The sequence below is a fragment of the Ictidomys tridecemlineatus genome, chromosome 10 (assembly GCF_052094955.1).
Source record: "Ictidomys tridecemlineatus isolate mIctTri1 chromosome 10, mIctTri1.hap1, whole genome shotgun sequence".
Lineage (NCBI taxonomy): Eukaryota > Metazoa > Chordata > Mammalia > Rodentia > Sciuridae > Ictidomys > Ictidomys tridecemlineatus.
Window position 1 is genome coordinate 61,894,685 of NC_135486.1, and position 25,372 is coordinate 61,920,056.

The window sequence follows — 25,372 nt, forward strand, 5'->3', positions numbered from 1 at the left end:
CATATGTATAATATGTCAAAGTACGCTCTACGTCATGTATATCTAAAAACAATGTAAAAAGTGATTAGGTAAAAAATAAGTAAAAAAGGCTGGGGATGTGGCTCAGTGGCAAAGGGCCCAGGAGTTCAATACTCAGTGCTCAAAAAAAAAAAAAAAAATTCTAATAAAAAGAGACTGAGATAGATCCACATACATACTTTTTTTCCCCCCCAAACAATAAAGAGAGGATGGGGAAGATCAGGAAACCAACCTTAAAGTCTAAGGGAATCGTTTTGTATTCAAAATGTATTGTTTTGTTTTGTTTAAATGGCCACAGGTCACCTCCACTTTCTCATACTGACAAGCATCCTCTTAACAAGAACATTAAGCAAAGAAAGAAAAACGGATTACAGGCCACTCGAGAGCTGGCTGCTTCTCAGAGAAGTGGGCAGCAACCTGGGGACACAGACTGTGGTGGAGACCCTGGCCTCCACTTAGCTGGTTTAATGTGTCCCCACTATCCCTGAGATTGAGGGGAAAAGACCCCACAGGAAACAATAACCCCACCACTGCTGCCATAAGCCTGGCTTCAAATGCCCCAGCAATGCTGAGCTGTGAAAGGAACCAATGGCAGAGGAGATGTTATCAGTTAAAATGCTACTTTGAAAGGTGAAGGGAAAACCTGCAATGAGGTCATGCAAACCACTGATGGCTGGTCCCTAAAAACCCGCTCACGGGCGCCTCTGCTGGAGCCTCTCGGGAACTGCCAGTCCATGCAGGAAGTGGACGTCTAAGCAGATGGGCCTGCTCAGGTTTCCCAGGTCGCTCTGAGAGACGCTCATGTGAGCGACAGTGTGAAGCCAGCAGTACCTGGTCAAACCTGGGGAAGAGCGTGAGTAGCACCTGCCATATCCGGTTCTTCACCCGGTGCTGGAGAGAGTTCTGGTAGTAGCGGGCTCTGGACTGGGACACCTGCTCGTCCTAGGGGCAGGGAAGGCAGTGTTAGGCCAAGGAGGAGCTCGACACTACCGAGAACAGACCAGAAAACTTCAAACCGAAGAGGTTCTGGGGACACAGGTCATTGTCCCTCCAAAAGCAGTTAGGAACTTAAGAAAGACACAGAATGAGAGCAGACTCCTAAAGCATCTACGTGGCCTCAGCTCACTCCACTTCCCCTCCGCCATTCTCCCTGCATCCCCATTCCTGTCACTTTGCTGCATGCCCTTTGTCGTGCTAGCCACCAACAGCGGACCCCAAAGGCCCTTCCTGCACCCTGTCCTCACGCCCTCCCACCTGGCGGGTGTTCATCCAGAGCTCAGCCCGATGTCCCTTGCAGGAGCCTTCCTGGAGCCCATCTGCACAACTGACCATGGGTCACAGTATACTTCTTGTTCTACCTGAGAGCACACCTGCTGCCTCCCAGCATGCATCTGTCCAGGCCACTTGCTCCACAGAACACTGTGTGCATACAGCACTGTAAACACAGTGGCCATCAGCAGGCTCAAGGAACCAACCCGAAGTGAGACAGTGATAGCCAACACTCAGCTAAGAACACAAAATGCCAACCTCATGCTTTCTCCTGGTACAAAATATCCAGAAACACTGAGTAATGCTGGACTTTTCACTTGTTAAAAACAAAGAGAAATAAAGCATATTTACTTTGTCCAACAGCTTGATTGCAAGATCCTCCATGAATGACTTGTGGGCCGTGTTGGAGCAGTCTAACAGACACAGGAATTTGATGGCACAGACTCTCACATAACAGTCTTCCCTTTTAGTACTAAAAACATGGAAGGGTGAACTATGTTACTATGTTTTGATAACAGAAAACTACATTAACTGTTAGTTTCAAAATGCCATGACAAATATAAAATCTAAGTCGTCTAAAATCAAGTGGCACATGCTTAATGACAACGCTTCTAATTCAGGAACAGCAGAAGGTAACAAGGAACACGCCAGGGGGAGTGTGCACATCAGGTATGACCTAGCACCGTCCGTCCAGCTGGCCAGTCACATCTCCTCTGTAGACAGACGGACTTGCTGGGGACATGCAAGAGATCCAGGAAGCTCCACTCTAGAGCAACACAGTCCTGGGTCACCATGGGCACAAAGGCATGTGCATCTCCTACAGGGTGGAGAAATGTCCTACATGACCCATGCATTCAGTCTCCAAACACAGAAAGATAAACTAAATGAAGTTGTTAGCAGTATTTCCACATTGCATTTTAAGATATAACATGAGTAGACGCCATTTTAACAGCAAAGCAGCTGTGGAACAGAAATCCATGGGACTGGCAAGAACCCGCCCAAAGCCCCACCTATCACTGCGCTGAACAAAAGTGAAAAGAACCAGACACTTGAGCAAGAGTGGCGAACGACGCAGCATCGCAGCGCTCAGAGCAACGTCTGCTCCGGACAACTACACAGCCACCACTGGGTGTCTGAAGCTCAAGATCCAAGCAAAAGATCTCCTTTGTAAACACGTAATTATTAGAAAGCAGTGGGAACACATGAAACTTGGAAAAAACGTTTTATGGTCTCCAAAAAGTCAGTTAAAAGATTAGACAAGAATCTCATCAGAGATCAAAACCCTACAGCCCAGACTCACACACACCCAGCGTAGCTGGGCACACTTGTCTCTAACCCATCAATCATACCTCTGCTTGTTATTAGCAGGCGTGGTCCCAGCACCCAGGCTGCTCTGTGGGTGCTTCTGTTTTTGCATACAACATTTTGACTTGTCAAAATGGTGAACTTGAATAATTGATACATTCACAAAAAGAAAGATGTGAAGAATAAAGGATTTAGACTGACGGCTATCCAGGCACCCAGAGGAGGGGGCCGGGCTTTTAAATTCCCCAACACCACTTGCTCACTGATACTAGACTTTGTGCTCCATTTTAAAAAGCTTATTAAATTTTAGAAAATGTTAAAGCTGTGAAGTAAATACATTAGCAAGAAAGATGATTTTTCCTTCTCTCTTTTTTCTTTGTGGTTCTGGGGCTAGAAACGAGGACCTCACCCATGCCAAGCAAGTGCTCTACCCAGATGAAGTTTCTGATGTGCCATTGAGGCCTTGCTCCACAGCTTGTCACAGAGCAGATATCATTTATCAACTCGACAAACATAGCACATTTGCTGTCTGGTACTAAATCTGGTGATCCCACGTACGCTAACACAGGGACCTGCCATACTTACCTCTCCATGACAACATTGGCTGCACAGTCATGTCCCAGACTCTCTATGAAGGTCTGTACATCCTGAATGAGTCTTTCCATAAGAAAAGGGAGAAAGATCGAGTTTAAATTAAAAAATAAATTAAAAAAACCCCAAAGTCCAAAAATGAAAGCAGCTAATGCTCTACAGTCTTCTAAAGCCTCAGAGCAAAGAATTGTACCCACACAGGTAACGGGATGTCAGGACCAGCTGCAATGATAGCTCTTTACCTCTGATCACGCCTGAACACAGTTCCAAATGTACACGCCTCCAGGATGAGTTCATTGTAGTGCCTGGCACTGGACAGAGACCCCTGGGGCCCGCTGGCAGCAGACACCAGCCATGACTGGCAGCAGTGACTCATCAGTGTATTGAAGACCCCGGTTTTTACAGTAGACATTTCAATGATTTTGTACATAATCTGAAACAAAATACAATGGTGACTTTATCCTTGGACTGAGTTTAAATAAGTGTTGCTAAAAACTGTTACTTAAATGGGTTCTAATGACAGTGTCAACAGAATCATGACTAGTATAAAAAATTTAAAATTCATTACTTTTAGAATAACTTTGCAAAATGGTCAATAATCCCAGAATGCTAATTTTTCATTTCTCAATAATAAAGATACATAAAATTTGCTGATGAGGATACTCGTTCAGAACTCAGGGAAACAAGTGCCCCAGGGAGCAGGATGGGGGAGACAACTCTCTGCACTGTTGGATTCCCTTCAAATTTGGCCACTGGCTTGGCTCCACCTGAGGCAGCCAGGACCCCCATGCAGGACGGGGCCTTGAGCAGGGGACACCAGGACCCCAGCAGGATACACTGCAGGCCCTGCCTCGCAGCGCTGGTGCAACCTCTGCTGTCCCTGTGCTCACCCCTCTGCACACCGGGCATCAGCACAGGTTACCGATGATGCCCAATACGATGTAAATGCCACACAAACAGGTTACACTCTCCTGTTTGGGGAACAATGGCAAGAAAAACATCCACATGTTTAGTACACATGCAGATTTTCTCAGATCTTTTAAACTTACTGTTGGCTGAACCTGGGGATGTGGAGTCTGTGGGCAGAGGGCTGGCAAGACTTCTCCAAGCCAGAGTCTTTTTAAATTTTTGGTTCTGGGAATTAAACCCAGGCCCTCATACATGCTAGACAAGCACTCCTCCCTGAACCCAGAGAGACCTTCTGCTAGATCAGATCCAGCGGAGTATTTCTCCAAGGAAATCCCAGCAGGACAACACAGACAGGTAGTGCCTGCCGTCCATTCCCCAGGGAGACGTGGGAGCACAGGGTAGCCCTGCTCAACGCCAGGCACTAGCTGTCCTGCAGGAGTGTGCCACCAGGTCACAGTGTCCCTTGAGAAGGGACACCTAGGTTTTCAGAGAGATTCCCCAATTCCCAAGAGACCAGCTAATTCAGGATTCCAAAACTGTGTGAACCAAACACGCTGGCAAGGCAGTGAGAGTCAGGTTTCCTCATCCTGCAACATTTCGGGCCCAAGAACACATTCTGGACTCATGGTCATGCCTCAGTCAACCAGCAGTCACACACACACAACTCCTCCCCCGTGCCCCATTGTCACATGCATTGAAATGAGAAAGTCACCTCTTTTATCCTGAAATATGCCTGGCCCTTGGTTTTTGCAGCAGTGGAGAGAATGGTATTATCAAAAACAAACTGAACGAAAGCTCTCAAGTTGGGCCAGAACGTCAGCTGGGTGTTGCTCAAGGAGGTCAGGACTCTCCAGGCCACGTCGAAGGACTCCACACAGAGCGACTCGGAGGAGGTCAGCAGCTGGGAAAGGGAGATGAGGGCGACAGAGCACTTAGCCTGGGACCCACGCTGGCCCCCTGCTACTCTGGGTCATGCCACTCGCTCACCTGGGGGACCAGAGTCTTCATGCAGCAGAACACGGGTGAGACCCGGTCAGAGGGCAAAAGAGAGAGGGCGTCCAGCGCAGCGCACAGGATCTGTGTTGGCGTTCGCACAGAGGGCAGTGAGGGCTCCAGCTTGTCTCCTTCTGCAGCTGGCTCGAGGGGGTGGCACCGTCTCAACAGGAAGGAGAGGCAGACCCACTGATCGTGGACATACTGGGCTACAATCTTCCCCCATCCTTGGCAAGGCGATGACTCCTCAAAAAAACTGAAAGACCCGCGTCACTTCGGCAACCCAGTCTCCCGTTTCTTTCACATGCAGTACGCTGTCCTTATGAAGGGGACACAGACCTTGTGGTCTGAGTGTGGTCTGTCCCCAGCAAAACCCACGGGGTAGCTCTTTGGTCAGCAGGGAGGTGGGGGGAGAGGCATGGGCGTCCCCTCAGAGCTCATGAGTGGACCAGTGCTGCTTCCAGCCTGGGAGCAAGTTCTTGCTCTCGAGGAACTAGACTGGTGACCGCACATAGGTCCCCACAACAAGGCTGCCCTTGTGTTCTCTGATCCAAATTTCTGTGCTCTTCTGGTCTCTCCGCCATTGGTACGGCAGCATGGGGCCCAGCATGCACCCACACCATGTTCTTAGGCTTTCCAGTTTCCAGAGCCACAAGCCAAAATAAACTCCATAAACTTCCCAGTCTCAGGTTTTGTTATAGCAACAGAAAACTAAGACAAACACAGCCATCGTCAAACATCGTGTCTTCTTACTCACAGGCAACCTCATAAGCCTATTTTCCAACTACCTGAAAGTAGACACTTTCACAACTTTACACAGTCCCTGGGAACTAAATGCAGAAATTAACACGTTATAGACATGTTCACCCCAGAGGAAGCCCTCCACCCGTCCCACATCACCCTGGCATGTGGGCACTCTCCCATCACCTCGATGACAGCAGAGGTGAGTTTGAGGTGCCTGGACCCACCTGCTGCTCTCTGGGTCCTCTGCACAGGGCTTCTGCAGAGTCTGGTTAAGTGGAAGAGTGCAAAGCAACCTTTCCAGGGGCCCCGTGTCCAGGGACTCCTGCTGCAGGTCCACTATCTCGCACACCCTGGCCAAGGTGGCCATGCTAGCCACTCTCTGGATCTGACGAGCAAGTGTGGGCTCCTGCAATGACAGAGAAGCAAGCCCCCAGTGAGGACCTACGCTGCCAGGCTGCCCAAACCCCTGCCCCCCAGCAGCTGGACGTGGGGAAACAAAAGGAAACCAACACCCACCACCCAGCGACCACTGCTCCTGACAGGCATGAGAAGGCAGTGTTCCAGAGGAGGAAGACGGTGACCTCAAGAGGCAGCAGCACACACCAGGGCAAGGTTGGTGCCCCGTGACCCCTTCCTGCCCACTTGTGTCTGCACACACTCCCAGGGTGCAGTCTTCTTTTACTAAACTTTGATGCATTTTCTTTTTTTTAAAGGGGTCCAAATCACAAATCCTTCCCTTGGTCAGCCACGGGCACAGCAGACAAGAGCCAGGCCCAGGACCCACAGTGCCAGGGCCTGTACTATCAGCAGCACTATAAAGACAGGCCACGCCGAGTTTCCCCACCTGTGAATTGGGGACAATGATGGGATCTACTCTACAGGGCTCTGTAAAGTGTCTCACGACTGGGTTATTTCATGCAGAACACCCGGGTCTCCACACGCATGAGTACGAGGTAGGGACTAAGATGGCCTGGCTGCTTCACACAGAGAAAGACAAGATAGTGACCAAGCAGAGGGTTCAGGAGCCTGGAACCTCTAACAGCCTGCAGGAAGTAGAAGGCTGAGGTCAGAGGATCCTGGAGGCTCCAGGGTTGGAAGCTGAAGCACTATGTGGAGTGGCATCTGCAGACCCTGGCTGGGCTGCTACAGGGGACAGGCCGGTGTGCTCTGACCTCCCTCGGCCCTGGATTGCAGCACCTGAGATCCATGCTAGCAATGGTGGGCTCTGTGTGGTTGCAGCCCATGCTGGCTGCTTGCCAGAGCCAGCACTCCACTGCTCTGGGACAAGGGCTTGGCTTCCATAGTACTGTCACCTGCAGGCACTATTTTAACAACTAAGACTCAGCAAATATTTTCTGTGACTTCAAAATACTGCATAAGAAGAGAACATGCATACCCAGTGTGACTTGTCAATAAAACTTGAATCCAAGAGATTACCTGTCCACTGTCGGTCTCCTGAAGGTGCCGAATGCATGCGTTCTTCAAAGGAGAAATAACTCTGCAGATAGAGGCACCCACTTTCCACCCCAACTTCAGCTGGAGATGTATGAGCTCAGTTAGGACCATCAGGTACAAGTGGCAACGGTCGAGATCTGAAACCTAGGACAAGCGTTAAAACACACGCAGGCACAGGCTGGCTTGCAGCCATGTGGACACACAAGCAGTACAAGCCGGTCTCCTTGCAGCCTCCCAGGCCTTGCGCACACTAACTGCACGCAGCTCTCAGCCCACTTCACCAGCAAGGGCATCATCTGTCCGCACACCCACACGAGACGATGTCCTGCCAAGCTATGCGCACGGGACTGCTATGCTGTGTTCAAGGTAAGAACACGAGACTCACACACCAGCTCTGCGCCCCAGGGCCAGCTACCTCATCTCCTCAAGTCCAGCATCCTTGGCTACAGGTGGACAGCAATACCTGTCCATCACAGAGTTTTAAAACAATGAAGTGAGAGAAAGTGGTGGCCTTAGTCATTATTATAACCCAACAGACTCCACAGGAAGTCTCCACAGCACAGAGTCACCCGTCAATCTAATCTGTTTCCACTGAGCAACTGCCTGGCGCTTTGCTGGGTGCCAGGAAGCAATTCCATGGAGGAAACAGTTGTTGCACATGCTGCAGAATAAAGGATGAGGAGTGGGATGTGTGCTGGCGCGACAGTGGCAGGGGGCAGTGCTTCCTCTGGGAAGGGGCCTGGAGAAGCTCCCAAGAGGAATGATAGGGGCTTTGGCTCTCACCAGGCACACCAGAGAACCTCAACTTGAGCTGCTCGATGTGGGGGGCAGAGGGCAGTACAGGGTGGAGACAGGGCCTCCTGTGCAGCTGCAGCTGGGGACGAGAAGAGAGGTAGTGCCCAGCTCTGGAGAGCACCAGCTCCAAAGTCCACACAGCAGAGGATGGACATTCCACCAAGAAAGGGAACCAGGGGCTCAGGGGAGTCGAGAGAAGGATTCACCATCACTAAGGATGGGCAGCGGTCTAGAGGTGGCCAGCAGCAGCCCACATGCCAAAGATCAGGTCAACAGACAGGGACCTATTGGCTAGTGTTAGGACAGGGCAGTCACAGACAATCTCATCATGTCTGTCGCACGGAGATAAAAGCCGGATCAGAACAGGGTGGAGTCCACACACAGCTCATGGGGGTGGAAGGCATGGGACTCAGAAGGCAGGGGCAAGGTGGGGGGCTGAAAATCCAGAAAAGACCAGTAGCACAACACCCTCCCAACAGCTCAGGAGTGGCTGGGGGCTGCCCGATGCTGTGGGCAAGGGAGGTCAGGAGCAGCCCGGGGCTGGGCACAGGCGGGCATATCCAGCGGGCAGTTGCACAGCTGCCCCATCTGCCAGCCCTGTCCTCCTCCACGCACAGCTACGTGTACCATCGCAGATGGCCACCCTTCCATAGTATCCCTGTTAGGAGGCCACCTTGTGATCTCATTCGGTCATGAGACGCCAAAGAACTGTTGTGACAGCAGGCAGTGCAGGGCCGAGCCATGGGGATGGGGACGGGAGACAGCAGGGCATCCACTGAGCTCTGAGCTCCTACTTCACTGGGAGGTAACGCCTGGTTTATTAAAGAGTAAATTCTCAAAAGACTTAAATACTATCATAAAGAGAGTTGACTTTTTAAAAATCTTTGTGAATAAACGAAAATAACATTAAGCCTTCCCTTTCTCAAATTGTTTTTAGCTTGTAATCCAAATATAAGCATTTAGGTTATGTAAAGAGTGCATGACAGGTCTTCTGTGTAGGTTTGAAAATTTCCAATAACAAAAAGGTAAAAATATGGGGCTGGGGTTGTGGCTCAGAGGTAGAGTGCTCACCTCGCATGCATGAGGCATTGGGTTTGATCCTCAGCACCACATAAATATAAAACAAAGATATTGTGTCCACCTAAAACTAAAAAATAAATATTTAAAATAAAAATAAAAGGCTTTTATCCCCCCATAAAAATAAAAACCCTAAAACGGTAATAATAACACTGAGGATAGTAAAATCATATTGGTGCAAAACTTATAGTACTATTGCTGCCTCATTAAATGCCCTTTGGAAATGCAGACACGGGGTGCATGACTTACAACTGTGGGTAAACACCACCCCCAGCTCTGTACCACAAACCCTCGGGCCTACCTACCAAACCTGTCTGTCTACTTTTTCCACACTTGTTCACACTGGAAAGTGCTTAAGTGGACTCTGAAATAAAAGTCCTTTAAGTAAGTACATTTTCTCACTTTCTCGACAACCTAAGCTTTAATTTACTTCAACATTTGTCCCAACAGGTGTCAAACAACAACAAAAATGAATGGACATTTCTATAAAATCTGTTATTTTTCAGACTATTCCTGAAAGGGAAAAACTCTACTATTTTTAGATGTCCTGGAAAGAACTCACTCTGTGGAGTACAGAGAGAGCAAAGACACAGCGATCATAGAGCAACCTGAGTTCAAACCCACCATTCCTAAGGCTCCCTTTAGCTCAGAACAACCAACAGAGCTAAAAAAAAATAACCAACGCCCTGGTCCCAACACTACGGCCACCCATCCATAGTAGCCCTGTTAGGAGGCCAAACCAGATGTGCATTGGATGTGCACATCTCAACCATGATGTACCATCTAAAACGACTTTCCTGAAGCCCTGGAAAGTAGACAGGGGTACTGTCTCCATTTGTCAGGTGAGGAAACTGAGACTCAGAGGAGCTACATAGCTGGCCAGGTCATAGACCATGACACCAATGGAAGGACGACAAGGAAGCTCCAAAAACTGTTTTTGCTGCTTCTTGAGAAACTATCATGTGAAGGCAATTTTTCTCCTCGGGTTAATACAATGACTGCCTGTGGGAACATGAAAGGAAGTACAGGTGGGTTACTCACAGTGCGAAGCTCATCCATGGTGAGTCTCCTGAGAATGAACTCGGACACGCTCTCTGAGGCGGACATGAGGAGGCTCTGCAGAAGCACGGACACCTCGTCTGTAGGGAAAAGCATCTGGCTACAATGACAGAAGTAAGAGCCCTGAAACTGAACACCGGTATGACCCAGGGTAACCTCAATTGACAGTGCTTTCCTGTGGTCACTCCTGCCCCAGCGACCGTCACTAAGGAAGGACAGCCCTTAGCAGGATGGCCAGGGACACGCCCCTGAACACTGAACGCAGCTGTGAGCCTAGGGAAAATGCTCACGCATCCTCAGGGCAGTACACAATCCAGAAAGAAGTGACCCTAATGGTCAGGGAGCCCACTGACACCTCCTTCTGCTCATCTATGATTGCAACAGACCCAGGAGCAGCAGGAAAGCAGTGCAGCAAGGGCTGCAGTGAGCTCATCAGAGGATGAACACAGAGACCCAGGAAGCAGAGAGCCAGTGCTTGGGAGGCTCCAAAGCGGAGTAGCCTAGGAAGTGGCCACTAAGCTCTGTGTTCCTGCTCACCCGTGGCAGGTGCTGCACCGCACACCACAGATTCCAACACCGACCAACAGAGACCTCACCAACCAGCCCCAGCAGGGCCACAGGATGGGACAGGTGAGGGGCAGCTCCAGAGAGCACTCTGAGGGGTAGAATTAACACCCACAAGAGCTGGGTAACAACACGAGGTCAGGACCTTGCCAGGTCAAATGGCTGCTGAGCAAAAGCAGCATTTGTAGTAGGACTCAAATGAGACCCATGGTCCAAGACCACGACAGTCAAAACAGCAAGGGTAAAGTGCAGAACTTTCCCAGGAGACCAGAGAGTCTCAGCTCACAGGAAGGACCATCTACAGACCATAGGAAACTGTTAAAGTAGCTCTTATAAAAATGCTTCCTCAAGCAATCAGAACACTCTTAAAACAAGTGAAACAGAAAGTCTCAGCAGATAAATCAAAGAGATACAGAAATCTTAAGACTGGGAAGTGTAATAACTGAAACAAAAGAAGAGACAGGAGTCCATGAACTTAAAAATAAGTCACTAAAAATATACAATCTGAGAAACACAGAGAAAAATATCTTAAAAAAATAAATAAATAAATAAGACTCTCAGATGCCTATGGGGTATAACAAAGATCTATCACTCATGCCATCAGGGACCAGAAGGATAAGAGGAATAGTGTGGTGCTGAAAAAGTATTTTGACTTAAAAAAAAAACCTTCCCAAATGTGATAAAGGATATAAATATACAGACTGAAAGAGGTCAGGAGATTTCAAAAGGATAACCACCCCTCCTTAAAGGACTCCTACCAAGACACCTAACCACATGCTGAAAACTGGGGATGAAGCAGTAATGCTGGAAGCAGAGAGAAATAACATAGGAGGGAAGATTCTGAACCACCCTAGAGGCCAGAGGCCAGCAGCTCGACAATTCAACCTGCTGAAAGGTAAGATCTGTCAAACCTGCAATTTATACCCAGCAAAAGTATCCTTTAGATAGGAGGTGAACAGAGAGATCCTCAGATGAAAGAAAACTAGTATTATTCATTGCCAACAAACGTGTTCCAAAAGAAATGCTACAGGAAGCTTTTAAAATAAAAGGGCTTCAATGCCATAGGGACACCTGAACATCAAGAATGGAAGGAGAGCAAAGGAAACCTGCAGGCACCAGTGAAGAGCAGCTTCTTCTCTCGAGTTCTTTAAAATGGCTGATGGCCAAAAGCAAAGATAACATCATCTGAAACAGCTCTGCACAAACGTAAATAGGAGGCCACTGTAAAGGGGATGGGGATGGGAAGGAGCCTATATAAGGTGGGAAGTTCCTATATTCACTTCAAGTGATTAAATATTAATTTGAAGTACACTACAGAAAGTATATACATTGTAATTCTACAGCGAGCACTAAAATAGCTGAACATTTAATGCCAACACAATAGTAAGACAAACGGAAATGGAACACAAAATATCCTAATGTTCAAATTGACCAAAAGAAGCTATAAGAAAGGAAAGAGAAAAAATTTTAAAAACATAAGGGAAATAAACAGAATTCAAAAAATAAAGTGACAGACCTAAATCCTGACACAAAAATTATTAGATCAAAAGCAAATGGGCAGCTCTGCTCAGTGGCATGAGCCCAGAGTCCCCACTCCTTAGGAGGCCGAGGTGAGAGTACCACGTGGGCCCAGGAGCCAGGGGCCAATCTGGGCAATGCAGGAGAACCCACTCCAAAAAAAAAAAAAAAAAGAGAAAAAGAAAAAGAAAAATATAAAAAAGTGCAAATGATCTACATCAATTAAAAGACAGAGACTATCAGGGTAGATATAAAAAATCAGGCCCTTACCACATGCCGTCTGTAAGAAATCCGCTTCAAATACAAAGATCTAAATAGAAAAGAAGCGGTAAGAGAATCTACCTCATGAATTCTAATCCAAATACGCTGGTTCTATAAAGCCTCAGACGGAGGCTTTATAAAAAGGAAAAGGAAACCACAGAGTCAAACTCAGGAGTGTCCAGGGGCAAGTCTGTAAGGACACTGCCATGAGGCCTGCTGGGAGAGTCCTGTCTTCACACTGGTGCTGGGAAGACTGAGCGTTCACCTTTCCACCTGCTGGAAAAGGAAACTCATGAGAACACCCCCTCTTCACCCTGAAGAAACCAACCAAGATGCCCACAGGCTCGGACGGGAGACCCTGACAAGCAAAGATATCATCATCTGAAACAGCTCTGGCGCAGCAACAACAAAGGGAAAAGGCTCCTTTCTTGGGCCTCAGTGAGGAGTCCCCATGACACCAGCAGCACCGATGAGCTCAGTGCAAAGTGACGAGGGAGAAGATACGAGAGCGAGAAGCCTGCAGAGCAGAGACAAGCCATGAAACAAGATGCCCCAGGCTGGGCTCTGGCTTCCAGCCATGGTTCTGAGCCTGAAATGGCTCCCGAGTCCCCTGCTGTGTCCCACGCCTGCCACGTCCAGGGCCAGTGCTGCAAGATGCTCCTGTCACAGATGATGGCAGGTCAGAGGAAACCTGGGGATGCCAGGTATTTCCGTGGCCTAAGTGGGGTGGCTCCCTGGGTGCGACACACTCAAAGCCCATGGAATAGTACAGTTTTTAACATCTCAATCACACCTCGATGAAGTGGTTTTAAAAGAGCATCAGTGTCATTAAAGAGCACCAGCATATATGGGAAAAACCTTTTCTAAACTGTATGCAGGTGAAAAGGAAAAGCCAAAGCAGGGTCGTGGAGGAGGCCTGAGGAGCAACAGGCCAGCTCACCCAGGGCGGGCCCAGGGCCCAGGTGGTGCGGTCACCATGCGTCCAGCACACATGACCCCACACGCTCACTTGTATCAAGCATTGCCAGGACTTTTCAAAGCGCAAGACCTCACCCAGTGCTGAGAACCCAAGGACAAACAGTCACTGTCAGGACACGTTGAAAGGATCAAATCGATTCCTTGAAGGAGCCAAAAATCTGACAAGTGACTGTCGAGTTCACAGCAGCTGGTTTTGCTCCCATTAGAGAGGATATCAAAATTTTGATTCTAGACTCAATATTTCATAAACATGCGTTCAAATCTAATCATATCAATATCACTAATGAATTTTTAAACAGTAAATTTCTAAAATTACAAATGCAATTGGTCAGAAAAGGTTGGAAGCTGAGGTTCACACATCAAAACTCTCATCTCTGAAGGCCACGATGTCTCCGCTGTTGCCCGTACATCTTAGCCAGAGTGGAACAGTGTGCTCGATGCCTTCACCTACACCACGTGTTTTCTACACCATTAGAACGCCTTAGCCTCCTGCTTCCCACAGCATCTAGCTTGGTGGCAACTGGAAACAGACCCTGATAACCAGATGTGACAGAGTGACCATTTTCAGTGGTCTGGAAATTAAGGAGCAAAAGCATAAGTTTTTTTAAAAAGCAAATGAAACACTGTAACATGCAGCGTGACCAGTACCTGTCACTCACTGGAGCCCAGCTCCCTGATGCCCACACCCCCAGGAGATGCTCTCCTTCTCCTGAATGCATCGACCCGCCGAGCAGGATACTGTCCTCACCTTCCTGGGCGCTGGAGCCCCTCGACGTGCACGTGTGCAACAACATCAGCAGCAGCTGCAGACACCGGTCAGTCTTGGGCACTGGCACATAGGCATTTGTACCGAACTTCATCAGGGCTCCCAGCAGGGGATCCAAGAACAGCCTCAACATGTTCTGTGTCCTCTGCTTTTCACTACACGTGAAAAAACATGCCCAAGTCAATCACTTCCAAAGCACAGGGGTTATTTCCCATCTGTACTCTGTGGGGTTGGTTAGCTGAGTCACATACAAGATCACCCTGCAGATGACCAAGTACCCAGTACCCACAGTGAATCTCTCAGTCTCTACTTTCTCAATTATAGTGATTCTCTAGAGCAGAAAGCACAGGGCAGGACCATGGCTGCCACCCCCAGGCCCTGGGGAACCTGTACCAGCTTAGGCATAAGTCACCCTGAGGGCCTGCTTCCATGACACAGAGAAACAAGACATAAACTAGTCAAAAAGAAAAGATGTGTTTAAAAAGTACAAAAAAATTGACATGGCTTTATCCTTATTATCATTTTTTAAAATTATGTATTTTACAAAGGAGTCAGATCTAGTAATGCCTCCCCCCAATCTTACGCTGGCCTCCCACAGCCCAATCCTTTAATGCTGGTAGGAAACCAGGGGTTTTACCTTCTCTAATTAAACATTAAAATGTTAAATTTAATTTAGTGTTTAACTTAGCAACCTAAAAGCACCAGTAAGTCCCCTTCCCTATGTACTGGCTATTAATTTTAAACACTTCTTCGGAGTGTTACCAATGTCGTGGCCCAGTCCCAGGACCAGCTCTACACGAAGCACTGAAGAGCCTGAACACGCGTCAGATGTCTGATGGGTTCTTGTCACCAGGTCCATTACCTGTATTGGGCCTTCTTTCCTTCCACATCCACCGCCAGCAACACCATCGTGGCCGTCAGCCGGGCCTCTAGCCCATCAGGCATGAGGCCGCCTTCTCCTGCTGAGGGACAGAAGTCGAGGTTTGCAAGACATTAACAAAACCTTTCAGAGACGCCGGCTTCAGAGGCAAAACAGCTAAGTGACAGTTCCTTCTCATGTTTATATTAGAGCAATAGCCATGGCCCGCAAGGGTCAGTATCACATGCTCAGGGTGAAAACAAAACCAAATGCACGTGTGCTGCATGCCTCACACTGATCTGCGCACTGACCACACCATGGTCCCCATGCCTGGAAACCTACAGGCAGCACGGGAGAAAAGCAGCAATCACACGCTAGGAAGGACACAGAACCAGAACCCCGAGAAGAGGAGCAGGTGCCGCAGCAGGGCACTGCCATGGAGGGTAGCAGGAGCAGGCTCCCTGAAGAGCGGGCTCCACTGACTGGACAGCTGAGAAGGACCAGCTAGGTGGGAAACAAGACCTCCAAACAAGGAGAGCGGCCAGGGCTCTGCAAGGGGAGGGCCTGCCCATTCCAGGACACAGCACACCCAGCAAGCCACCATAGTCCTGGTGGGACCAAGACTCCCAGCAGAGGAGTCTGCCCTCCAGGAAGCCTCTGAAGGCAACCCACACAAGAATGAGGGGAAATGCTTAAGGTAGAAATTAGCATTTGAAAAGATTTCCCCAGAGAAACAGAGCAAGGGTGAGAAGAGGCAGAGGGGAGGCAGAGGGGAGGCAGGGCGGAGGCCAGAAGGCCAAGCTGCAGTCCTCCACCCACCTATACAGGGCCTGACAACTCTCAAGGAAAAGCACAACAGAGAGAAATGTTCCAAGAAAGATAAACTCATGCATGCTGAAAGGATAATTATCTGATCATTTAAGACCTATGCCATGATCAGATTAGAGAAATCAGCAAATGAAAATGAGCTGGTTTGAGACAAAGGAAATTTAGGACACATTAAATTCAAAGATGCAATTTTACCAAATTATCGCTAATGACATTAATGAAGGGGAAGCATTAGAAATGTAAAAAGAATTCTAATTAATGAGCCTGCTAAGACTCTTTCTCTCATACTGTCCTCAAAGAAGGGGTCTTTATAAAACTGCTCTTCAGTGGCTGGGGATACAGCTCTGTGGCAGAGAGCCTGCCAGCACCTGTGAAGCCTGGGCTTGATCCCGGCATGCAAACACAGACCAAATCCTGGTCTTCACTAAGTATGTGATAAAAAGAAAAAATTAACAACACCATCCATTCAAAAAAAGTTTTCCTTAAAACTGTTTCTTGTAATCAGCGCATGCTAAAGGGAAACTCTGAAAACAAGAAACATCAATCTGTGTCCACGTATTTTCCATTACATGGATTCCAAAACACGTCTGTACGTTTAGCTCCAGGATCAGGGCTGTAGAATAAATTAATCCATTTAATTTATTGCGGAGCAGCCTAGGCATCCAGCAATGGATGAAAAACATATGGAATATACACTAGAGTTTTATTCAACCATAAAGAAGAATGAAATCATGTCACTGCAGGAAAATGGACGGACTTGAGACCATCGTGCTAAGTGAAATGAGTCAACTCTGACCATCAAGGGTCACATGTTTCCTCTCATGTGCAGAAGCCAGAGAGGAAAAGTAAAAGGGGAGGGGGGGGTCATCAAAATGGAAGGGAAACCAGTGTAGGAGAGGGGGAGGAGGAAGGGAGGAAAGGAACACTGGGGAGGGAACTGGCCACATCACATTGTCACACTGTGTGAGGACAGATCCCACCACTGTGTACAGCTACAATGCAGCCACAAAAAATATGGGGAAAAAATTACCATATGTGAGAAATAGAAATTATTAATGAAAAATAAAGTGTCCTTGTGTCCAATTCCTACTGTGGTGACTCAGCAGCTTCTGGACGTCTGAAATAGTGTGACATCACAAGTCTCAGAACAGCTGAATTGCAAACAGGGGGCAGAACTTCTGCTACTCACACGATCAGACTGAAATTCAAGTTCAACATCAGCAAATCATCACACATTTGCTTCAGAATCTGAGAGGCCAGTGAAGCTCTCTTGGAAAGCATCTGGCTCGGTCCACACACAGCCCTCAGACTCACCTTCCCAGGCAGGGGACCTCACGTACTCCTGGACAAGGTTCTTCACGTATGTGGCCAAGGATGCCTCCTGCAGGCCCTGGGAGCCACTGGCAGAGGGTTGCCTGAAGTACAGCTCGTTCTCACGCAGCCAGTCACAGAGCTGGGAGGGGACACGGAATGGATGGCTTAAGTCTACCTGAACACAGCCTTGCTGGTGTCCCTAAGCCAGCTTCTTTCTTCCATAATAAACTGAGCGTAAGTCCTCAGTACAATGGCCCCGTGACGCTCTCAGGGGACAGTGCAGGACTGCATACAGTCTACATGCACTGTGCGTACAGTTGGTGGCTCAGTCATGAGACATAGCTGACCACCTGACACGACAGTGTCTGTACCACTAACACAACGAAGCGTCCCACACAAAATGTACCTTTCGAGAAAGCATTCTTAAACAACGTCTTTATACAAAATAGCACATTATATAAAACAAATCACAATCGTAAATTAAGACTCATTCCAGCTTCCTATATGAAAATAAGAACTTTTATTTTTGAAAGAATGTAAGAGTTGATGAAAATTGTACCTAAAGTTTCCTACCCTTCTCACAAGCTTATTTACCATGTGTACGTATTAAAAAATACTGACTTAAAAGAGAAATGCCATTGCAGCCCTACTCCATTACATCTCTTAGAAGTCCAACAAAAATAAAAGTCATAGGATTTCACAATTAATCTCTGACCAGATGTAACTGTGAATTTGAACATTAATCAATATGAATTTAAATGCGAACTTAAATATGTTTTTACAGTGTCTTTCTTCATGTACACTTCAATAAATGAGTTCAAATATGAAGGAAGTAGCCTGATGTGGTGGCATACGCCTGTTATCCCAGGAGGTCAGAGGCTGAGGTAGGAGGATCATAAGTTCGAAGACAATCTCAGCAACTCAGCAAGGCCCCAAGCAATACAGTGAGACCCTATCTTTAAAATTAAAAAAATAAAAAAGGGCTGGGGATGTGGCTAAGTGTTTAAGAGCCCCTGAGTTCAACTCCTGGGAAGGAAGGAAGGAAAGAAGGAAAGAAAGGAAGGAAGGAAGGAAGAAAGAAAGGAAGAAAGGAAGGAAGGAAGAAAGGAAGGAAGAAAAGAAGAAAGGAAGGAAGGAAGGAAGGAAGAAAAGAAAGGAAGAAAGAATGAAAGGAAGGAAAGAAAAAGAAAGAAAGAAAGAAAAGAAAGGAAGAAAGAAAGGAAGGAAGGAAGAAAGGAAGAAAGAAGGAAAGAAAGAAAATGAAGAAAAGAATTATGTAATCAATCTCCCTTTTAAAAAGAACATTTAAAAATATTTTTTGCATCTGTTAAGGTCATCCAAAGTTACATGTAAAGAGGCAAAATGTTGACATAATAATAATACATTACAAAGTCAAAGGTACAGCCAGCTTGACCTAAGACATACTCAGGCCAGGCTGCGGGTGTGGCCTGAATGTGCAACAAGGGTTCCTTTGACAGAAGTGTGGACCCCACTGGGGCAGCCCTGAGAGGGTGGAGACTCTAAGAGTGGGGCTCAATGGAAGGTGACCAGTCAGCAAGGCTTCAATGGTGTCAATCTCATGGAGTGGGTTCTCATGACAGTAGGCTGTCACACAGCGAAGCCATCGCACAGATGTGGCCCTTCTGCCTGGGCCAGCTCCCTTTCCATTCCTAACAGACAGAGGGGCCTCTTCAGAATGCCAGAACCACTCTGTCTGGACCCTCTAGCCACCAGCACTGTGGGCCTAAAAACCTCTTTGTAAAGTACACAGCCTCAGGTATTGTATTTTGTTATAGTCACATAGACAATTCAATACATAAACATGTACTGATTCAGTACATAAGGACTTTCATTATTAAACAAACAAACAAACAAAAGAATAAAATTTGGGTTCATCCACAAGCCACCAGACCATAAGCATCCAAGGACAGCCACCATGTTTCTCTTGCTGCCCGGCAGAATGCCTGGTGTACAGAGGAGGGTGGTAAATAGTCCTCAGTAAATGAATTCAAGATATCAGGAGATCAGCAAAGCCAGCTACAGGAAAGTGAGAGGAAGAGGAGGACGGAAGCAGATGTGAATGGATTACAGAACCCAAAATTAAGTGGAGCAAATAAAGACCTGTATCTTTAATAAAAAAAACATAAAACAGGAAAAGCCTGGTTTGTTGAACCAAAAGGAGGACAAGTAGCAGCAGACACTTGGACTTAGCCGAGGGATACATGCGCTTTCCCACTCCTACCTCACACTCACACCAGCCGGCAAGATGAACTCAGGTGGACTAGAGCCCACAGTGTGCAAACCAGACCCGACAACTGCAGGGCAAGGCCTATGGGGACACCTGAAGAGACACTTCGACCATCAGACCCAAGAACAGGAGATTTGTTTACTGGGTATTTGAAATAAACCACTGCCCCTCACTCAAGTTTTTTAGGTGCAAGGGGCTAAATCTTAGGCCTTATCTTTTGGCAGTACATGCTAAAATACTTATAGAAGAAATAAAATCTGATAGGATTAGACTCAGAATAATTAAGAGAAGAAGGAAGAAGAGAGAGAGGTCCTAGGTGAAGAAAACCGGCCATAGCAGTGATGGCACTGGATGATGACAGACACATGAAAGCTGTTAGACTCTTTAAGGATTTTTAAATTTTCCTAATTAAAAAAAAAAAAAAAGTTAAGAACAAAAATGAAAACTAGATGAAGAAGTGTCCAACCTCAACAGACACAAAATCACACTGAGATGACCTTTCTCTTCCACTGGCCTGGAGAAAGTTCAAGTGTCCAAAGAGAAACTCAAGCAGTCTGCAGTGGATGGCACAGCAATACCCAAAGATACCTAGGCCCTCATCCCTGGAAACCGTGAATGTCACCTTCTGGGAAAAGGGTCTCAGGCCATCATTCAGTAGAGGATTCCAGTAAGGAGCCCTGCATTACCTGAGGACCCTCTGGCTCTCATGAACACCAGGCAGAGACCTGAAGATGCTGGGCTGCTGGGCTGGGAGGGGAAGGGCTGCAGCTCTAGAAGCTGGGGTGAGGAGATGGTTCTCCCCGAGAACCTTGGTTTCAGCCCATGAAACTGACTTCAGACTCCCAAGCCCCAGTAGTGAGTGAGACAAACACATGCTATCTTCAGCCACTCCATCTGTGGTAAGAAAACTAACACACATCCATGGGGGACACATGGCCGCACCCCCAGAACCACATATGCACTTCACCTTACCAGCAATCCCACTCCTAAGAACCTGTCCTACAGGCAGATCTGCAGAAGTGAACAACAAGATCACCTAGGCACCTTCTCTGTAAAAGCAAAAACGGGTCAAACAGGAGCCCAGGATTGGGGAGCTGAAAGGAGAGAGCACAAGGACCCAGGGGACACTACACATGCACAGCGTGAGAAAGGCCTCTGCATGCTGACTGAAACTCATGAGGGCACTTTAGTTAAAGTCTGAAGGGTGGGACGCAGAGTCTGCATCAGAAGCTACCACTTCTTTAGGGACAGGCAGGACAGAAGAGCAAGAGCAGCAAGATGTTCTTGGCCAATGATTTCAATCTTCAAACCATGGAGATTCATTACCTAGTCAGGCAGGTGAAGCTGAGTGTATAAAAACAAACCAAGAAAAGTTATTTGCAAGATACATAACTTATCAATACCCTCAATATTAAAAAAAAAAAAACATTTATTCAAGTAGAAAAAAAAAAACACTAAAACCCCTAAAAGAAAATGCAGGAAGGATGGAAACAGACAATTCACAGAGGATATATGAAAAATAAGAAGCATGAGAGTGTCGAAAACACAAAGTATCAGAGAGAGACAAATGACAATGATAAGTACCATGCTCATCTACCAGTGGTGAGAGCTCCCAGGGGGAGGCATGCAGGCCTGCGGGCTGTGTGGTGATGTGGACACGCACTTCCAGACCCCCAGGCTCCCCTCTGTCCTGCAAGAACGTTAAGATGCTGAGACCCAGCAGTGCCAATCCTGCGAACCCACCCTCTAGAGAGGTGTAGATAAGTCAAAGCATGTGGGAACATGCCATGCTCAGTATGTTTATGAGAGCAAAAACTGCAGCCAGTCCAATGGAGAGCTGATTAAAACCAAAATATTTCATTAACTGAATTTTTAAATATCACAACTTAAGATTATTAGCAAAATGCCAAAATACTCAGATTTATGAAAACAAAAAATAAAATTCAAAACCGTGCAATCTTAATTACTGTAAGAATATCTTATGTAACAATATATTAATTCATCTTTTTAAAACTACATGATTAGCCAGGCACAGTGGCACACAACTGCAATCCCAGTGGCTCGGGAGGCTGAGGCAGGAGATCATGAGTTCAAAGCCTTAGCAAAAACGAGGCACTAAGTAATTCAGTGAGACGCTGTCTCTAAATAAATAAAATACAAAAAAGGGCTGAGAATGTGGCTCAATGGTTGAGTGCCCTTCACTTAAACAAAAAGCAAGAAAGAGTACATATGTTCATGGGAAATAAAATTAAGGAACAAACCAAAATGTATGGATTCAGTTTGACAACAACCATTACAGGTGGTTTTTGTTTATTTACATGGTTCTATATTTTTTCTAATTCCATATAATTAGTTGCATCACGATTAAGACAGTGAATTCTAGTGTTTAAAGCCCTCTCACTGACCCTCCTTAATTCCAGTTGATCCACACACTGGGACCAACTCATCCTCCTATACCGGAGGCAGGTTTGTCACACCTCCTGTAACACCATCCAGGCAGGTCCCTCATTCCTCTCCATAAATGATGGTCACAATGGCCCTCAAAAGGAAATCACTCCTCCTTAGTAGTCTCTTAGGCACCGAACAGACATGTTTTAAATGTATAGTTCCTACCCTTAAAAGAGGTGGAACTCAAGCAAGTATATAATAAAAAAGAGCTAAAATCAGTAAATTAATAGCGTGAATTAAGTCCCATTTAAAAAAAAAAAAAAAAAGAGGTGGCAGCGGCAGCCAAGCCTTGCAGTGTCCCCTGAAAACAGAGGTGGTCAGAGAGGCAGCAGGGCCTCCAGGCCAGGAAGGTCGAGGACTTGTCCTCTCGCAGGGCAGCTTCCCAGGAGTCTAGACCATGCAGGGGAGGAGAGAGTCTAACGCTAGGACCTAGAGTCAGGAGAATTACCAATGACCCCAATGTCACATCAGGCCAGGGCCACTACCTGAGAGAACTGAGAGAGTCTCCCTGCTGCTCACGCTGTGGGGCCTGATGTGGCTCAATTCTCATGGCACCTGGTCAAGGACCCTCCCAGCTCCCCTGCAGGCAGCCCTCCCCCTAGCCCCAGCTCCACTCACAGAACCACAGAGTCCCTGCTGACAGGCCACAGGGTGATCCTGGCATCCTACCCACCAATCAGGAGCAAACTCAGAAAGTGAGTTTATAAAGCTTCGAAGCGCTCAAGTGTGGTCTTACCTCTGTCCACAGCAGAGTTCCTCGTCCTAAGGATTCCTCCTGTCTCAGAGACATGAGGAGTGCAGAGACATCGCAGAGGGACACTTGCTCCTAGGCAGGGAGTTTGAAGAGTACCGTTTAGTATTTGTAAGTGAAAGGGATGACCATCATGTGACCTGGTTATGATAGAACATCTCCAGTTACTCACTCTGCACACGGGTCTCCCATCCCCAGGACAGGGTAAATTCACCAAAGTTCCCAGGGCCCGCAGAGCTACAGCCTGCTGAAGGTGCGGGGCCAGGCTGCTGCTCCTGTCTACAACCACACCCTGAGACAGACCCACAAAGGGAATTTGGAGGGTCACTTACCACGTCCACCAAACGCAGAGCCGCCTGAAGTAAATAGCACTGTGCTGCACCTCGCAGCAGGACCTGGTGTGTGACCATGGTGCACCGAAGAACGTCCCTGCCATCAAACAAAGAGGACCCTTCCACACCCACCACCTAGACATAGGGCAGCCCTTTCCACAATCCAAAGACAATGCTAACCATCAGTGACTACTGATATAACTTTACAACTTCAGTATGAAACAAATCTCTTCTAAAAATAAAAATGAAGACGCTTTTAAAGTATGAATTTTACATTTTTTGAAACACACTCTAATCAATATTATGCATTGATATTTTATCTTTAGTTTTATACTTACCAATAAAAAAAATCTTGCTGGCCTTAAAATGGTCAAAGTCCAAGAGCACATATCTTGTACCCGTTTAAAATTAGTAATTCATGAAACAAAGTGAGCTCAACTATATAGTGTAAAATCATTGACTGAGCCACATGCTTTGGACTAGAGGACAGGGAAAAACATGGACAGAAAAGGCAAACGAACAGTCCTGTACCTGAGGGCCAGCAGCCCTTCCACTCCCAGGGCCTTGCACCGCGGGACACTCGCCAGAGCCCTGGACAGAAAGAGCACAGGCACTGCACACCAGTGCCTGCTTGTCATCTTCTGAAGGAACCTGAGCAGAAAGCCACCTGGAAAAAGAGGGAAAGGGCGTCTTTGTCAAAGAGTACCAGGAAGACGCTCAGTGCCCTAAGGTACAAGGGAAACGCAATGCCACCCCACAGGTAACTCCACACCTGCGAGGACAGCGAGGGTGGCAGGCTCCAGAGACCTGAGGGCACCCGGGGAGCGTGGAGTCTGGACCTGCACACGGGCATGCCAACAGAGCAGCCACCCGCACAGAATGGGCTTCTCCAAGACACCATCGGCGTACCCTGTGACCCCACACCCAAGGGAACCAAAAACAACAGGCACAAACCATGCAAGTGACTGCCAGCCATCCAGGAGATAGACAAGATGGGCACTGCCCACATGGTAGCATGAGCCAACCGCGGGCAGGAAGGGTGACATCTGCATGAACCTCAGAAACATGGCTCAGGGAGAGGGGACGCCTGGCCGCAAGGTCCAGCTACAGCAGCAGAGTTGCTGGCGGCTGCTGGGAGCTGTGGGAAGGGGGGGGGGGCCTGCTACCAGCATGGAGGTCGCTTTGGGGCTGATGGAACACTCTGGAATCAGATAGGGTGGCAGTCGAACAAGTGTGAGGTCAACCAACCACACTTATAGGTTAATTAACAACACAGGACTGAGCCTGTGAAAGGGTCACTGAGAATTTCAATGAAGCTGTTGTTGCTTAAAAAAAAAAAAAAAAAAATCCATGTTCTTTCAGTTTCCGTTTCCTTCCTATCTAGGAAGATAAGACACCCACAGCGCCATGGAGACGTGGGTCGCCATGCAGGTACACTTTTTGAAAAAACTAGCAGTAAGGCTTCAGCTGGCAGGAGCGGGAGGCTGGCCTGACCCTGGCCTCAGCAGCACACCTTCCTCATAGCTGTCCTACTGCCCCGGACTCCAACACTTCTCTCCCAAGACTCAGGGATGGTGCTTTCCTTCCTCCTCCTCTGGACTAAGGGGGGGGGGGGGTCAGCCAAGGCCCTAGGGCCATGCAGTTAGTGACAGTCACCATTTTCTCAGATCAGCTCTGTAGAAGGACTTTAAGAAAGGTCGGAATTGCCCATGGGGGTTATACATATTTCATATCTTCTAAAGTAACCAACACAAAACTAGATATATTCACAGAAACTGTGACTGCAAAAAAAAATCACCAAGAACCGACCAAAGATTTCAACTCTCTCTTTTGGGCACACCAACCAGGGTGTGGCCAACCTTCACTCAAGACGCCAGGAGACAGTGAGTTGCCTCACGCTCATCCCACGGACTTACCAAGCCCAGGTGAGCCATGAATGCCAGGCACCCTGACCCCACCTGGTGGCACTGGGGTGTGGCCCATGTGGGTGGCTGGAGGCCAGACCTACAACTAAAGCAGGGCTCCAAATTGAATTCTCCATCAACTGACTGTTTTAAAAAAGCAAGCGAAACCACTGACTTTCTGTAAAACTTATAATAATGACTGAAACAGACCATGTTTCCCTTTCTCCTGAGTTTTAAACTGAAAGAATCATTGGTCATCTGGTCATCTGGCTTGCAGATTAACTACAAAGGACAAAAAAGCATCCCACAGCCTGGGTCAACTTCTAGCTCACGGAGCAGGACTGAAGGAAGGACCTGAAAGCACAGCATCCGGCTGCTCAGCCAGG

The 25,372-nt window shown here is 47.5% G+C and overlaps 1 protein-coding gene and 1 long non-coding RNA gene across 5 annotated transcripts in view; one reads left to right on the top strand and one right to left on the bottom strand.

The window, feature by feature from the left end:
* LOC144367295 (uncharacterized) overlaps nt 1-3,643 on the top strand; it is a 490,767-nt gene extending 487,124 nt beyond the window's left edge. For both annotated transcript variants that reach the window (XR_013426619.1, XR_013426620.1), the window contains exon 3: nt 317-3,643. This is a non-coding gene — a long non-coding RNA (uncharacterized LOC144367295). The remainder of the gene's footprint in view (nt 1-316) is intronic.
* Tarbp1 (tRNA guanosine 2 -O-methyltransferase TARBP1) overlaps nt 1-25,372 on the bottom strand; it is a 49,095-nt gene that overhangs the window by 11,805 nt on the left and 11,918 nt on the right. For 2 of the 3 annotated variants that reach the window (XM_078023071.1, XM_078023069.1), the window contains 15 exons: nt 23,614-23,749; nt 23,083-23,179; nt 22,736-22,825; nt 17,304-17,442; nt 15,165-15,264; nt 14,285-14,457; nt 10,198-10,295; nt 7,267-7,428; nt 6,054-6,235; nt 5,080-5,341; nt 4,805-4,993; nt 3,426-3,616; nt 3,178-3,249; nt 1,639-1,759; nt 850-960 (listed from right to left, as the gene is read on the bottom strand). In XM_078023071.1, coding sequence (XP_077879197.1) covers nt 850-960; nt 1,639-1,759; nt 3,178-3,249; nt 3,426-3,616; nt 4,805-4,993; nt 5,080-5,341; nt 6,054-6,235; nt 7,267-7,428; nt 10,198-10,295; nt 14,285-14,457; nt 15,165-15,264; nt 17,304-17,442; nt 22,736-22,825; nt 23,083-23,179; nt 23,614-23,749 — 2,123 coding nt within the window. The remainder of the gene's footprint in view (nt 1-849; nt 961-1,638; nt 1,760-3,177; nt 3,250-3,425; nt 3,617-4,804; nt 4,994-5,079; nt 5,342-6,053; nt 6,236-7,266; nt 7,429-10,197; nt 10,296-14,284; nt 14,458-15,164; nt 15,265-17,303; nt 17,443-22,735; nt 22,826-23,082; nt 23,180-23,613; nt 23,750-25,372) is intronic. The other variant, XM_078023070.1, reaches the window with a different exon arrangement.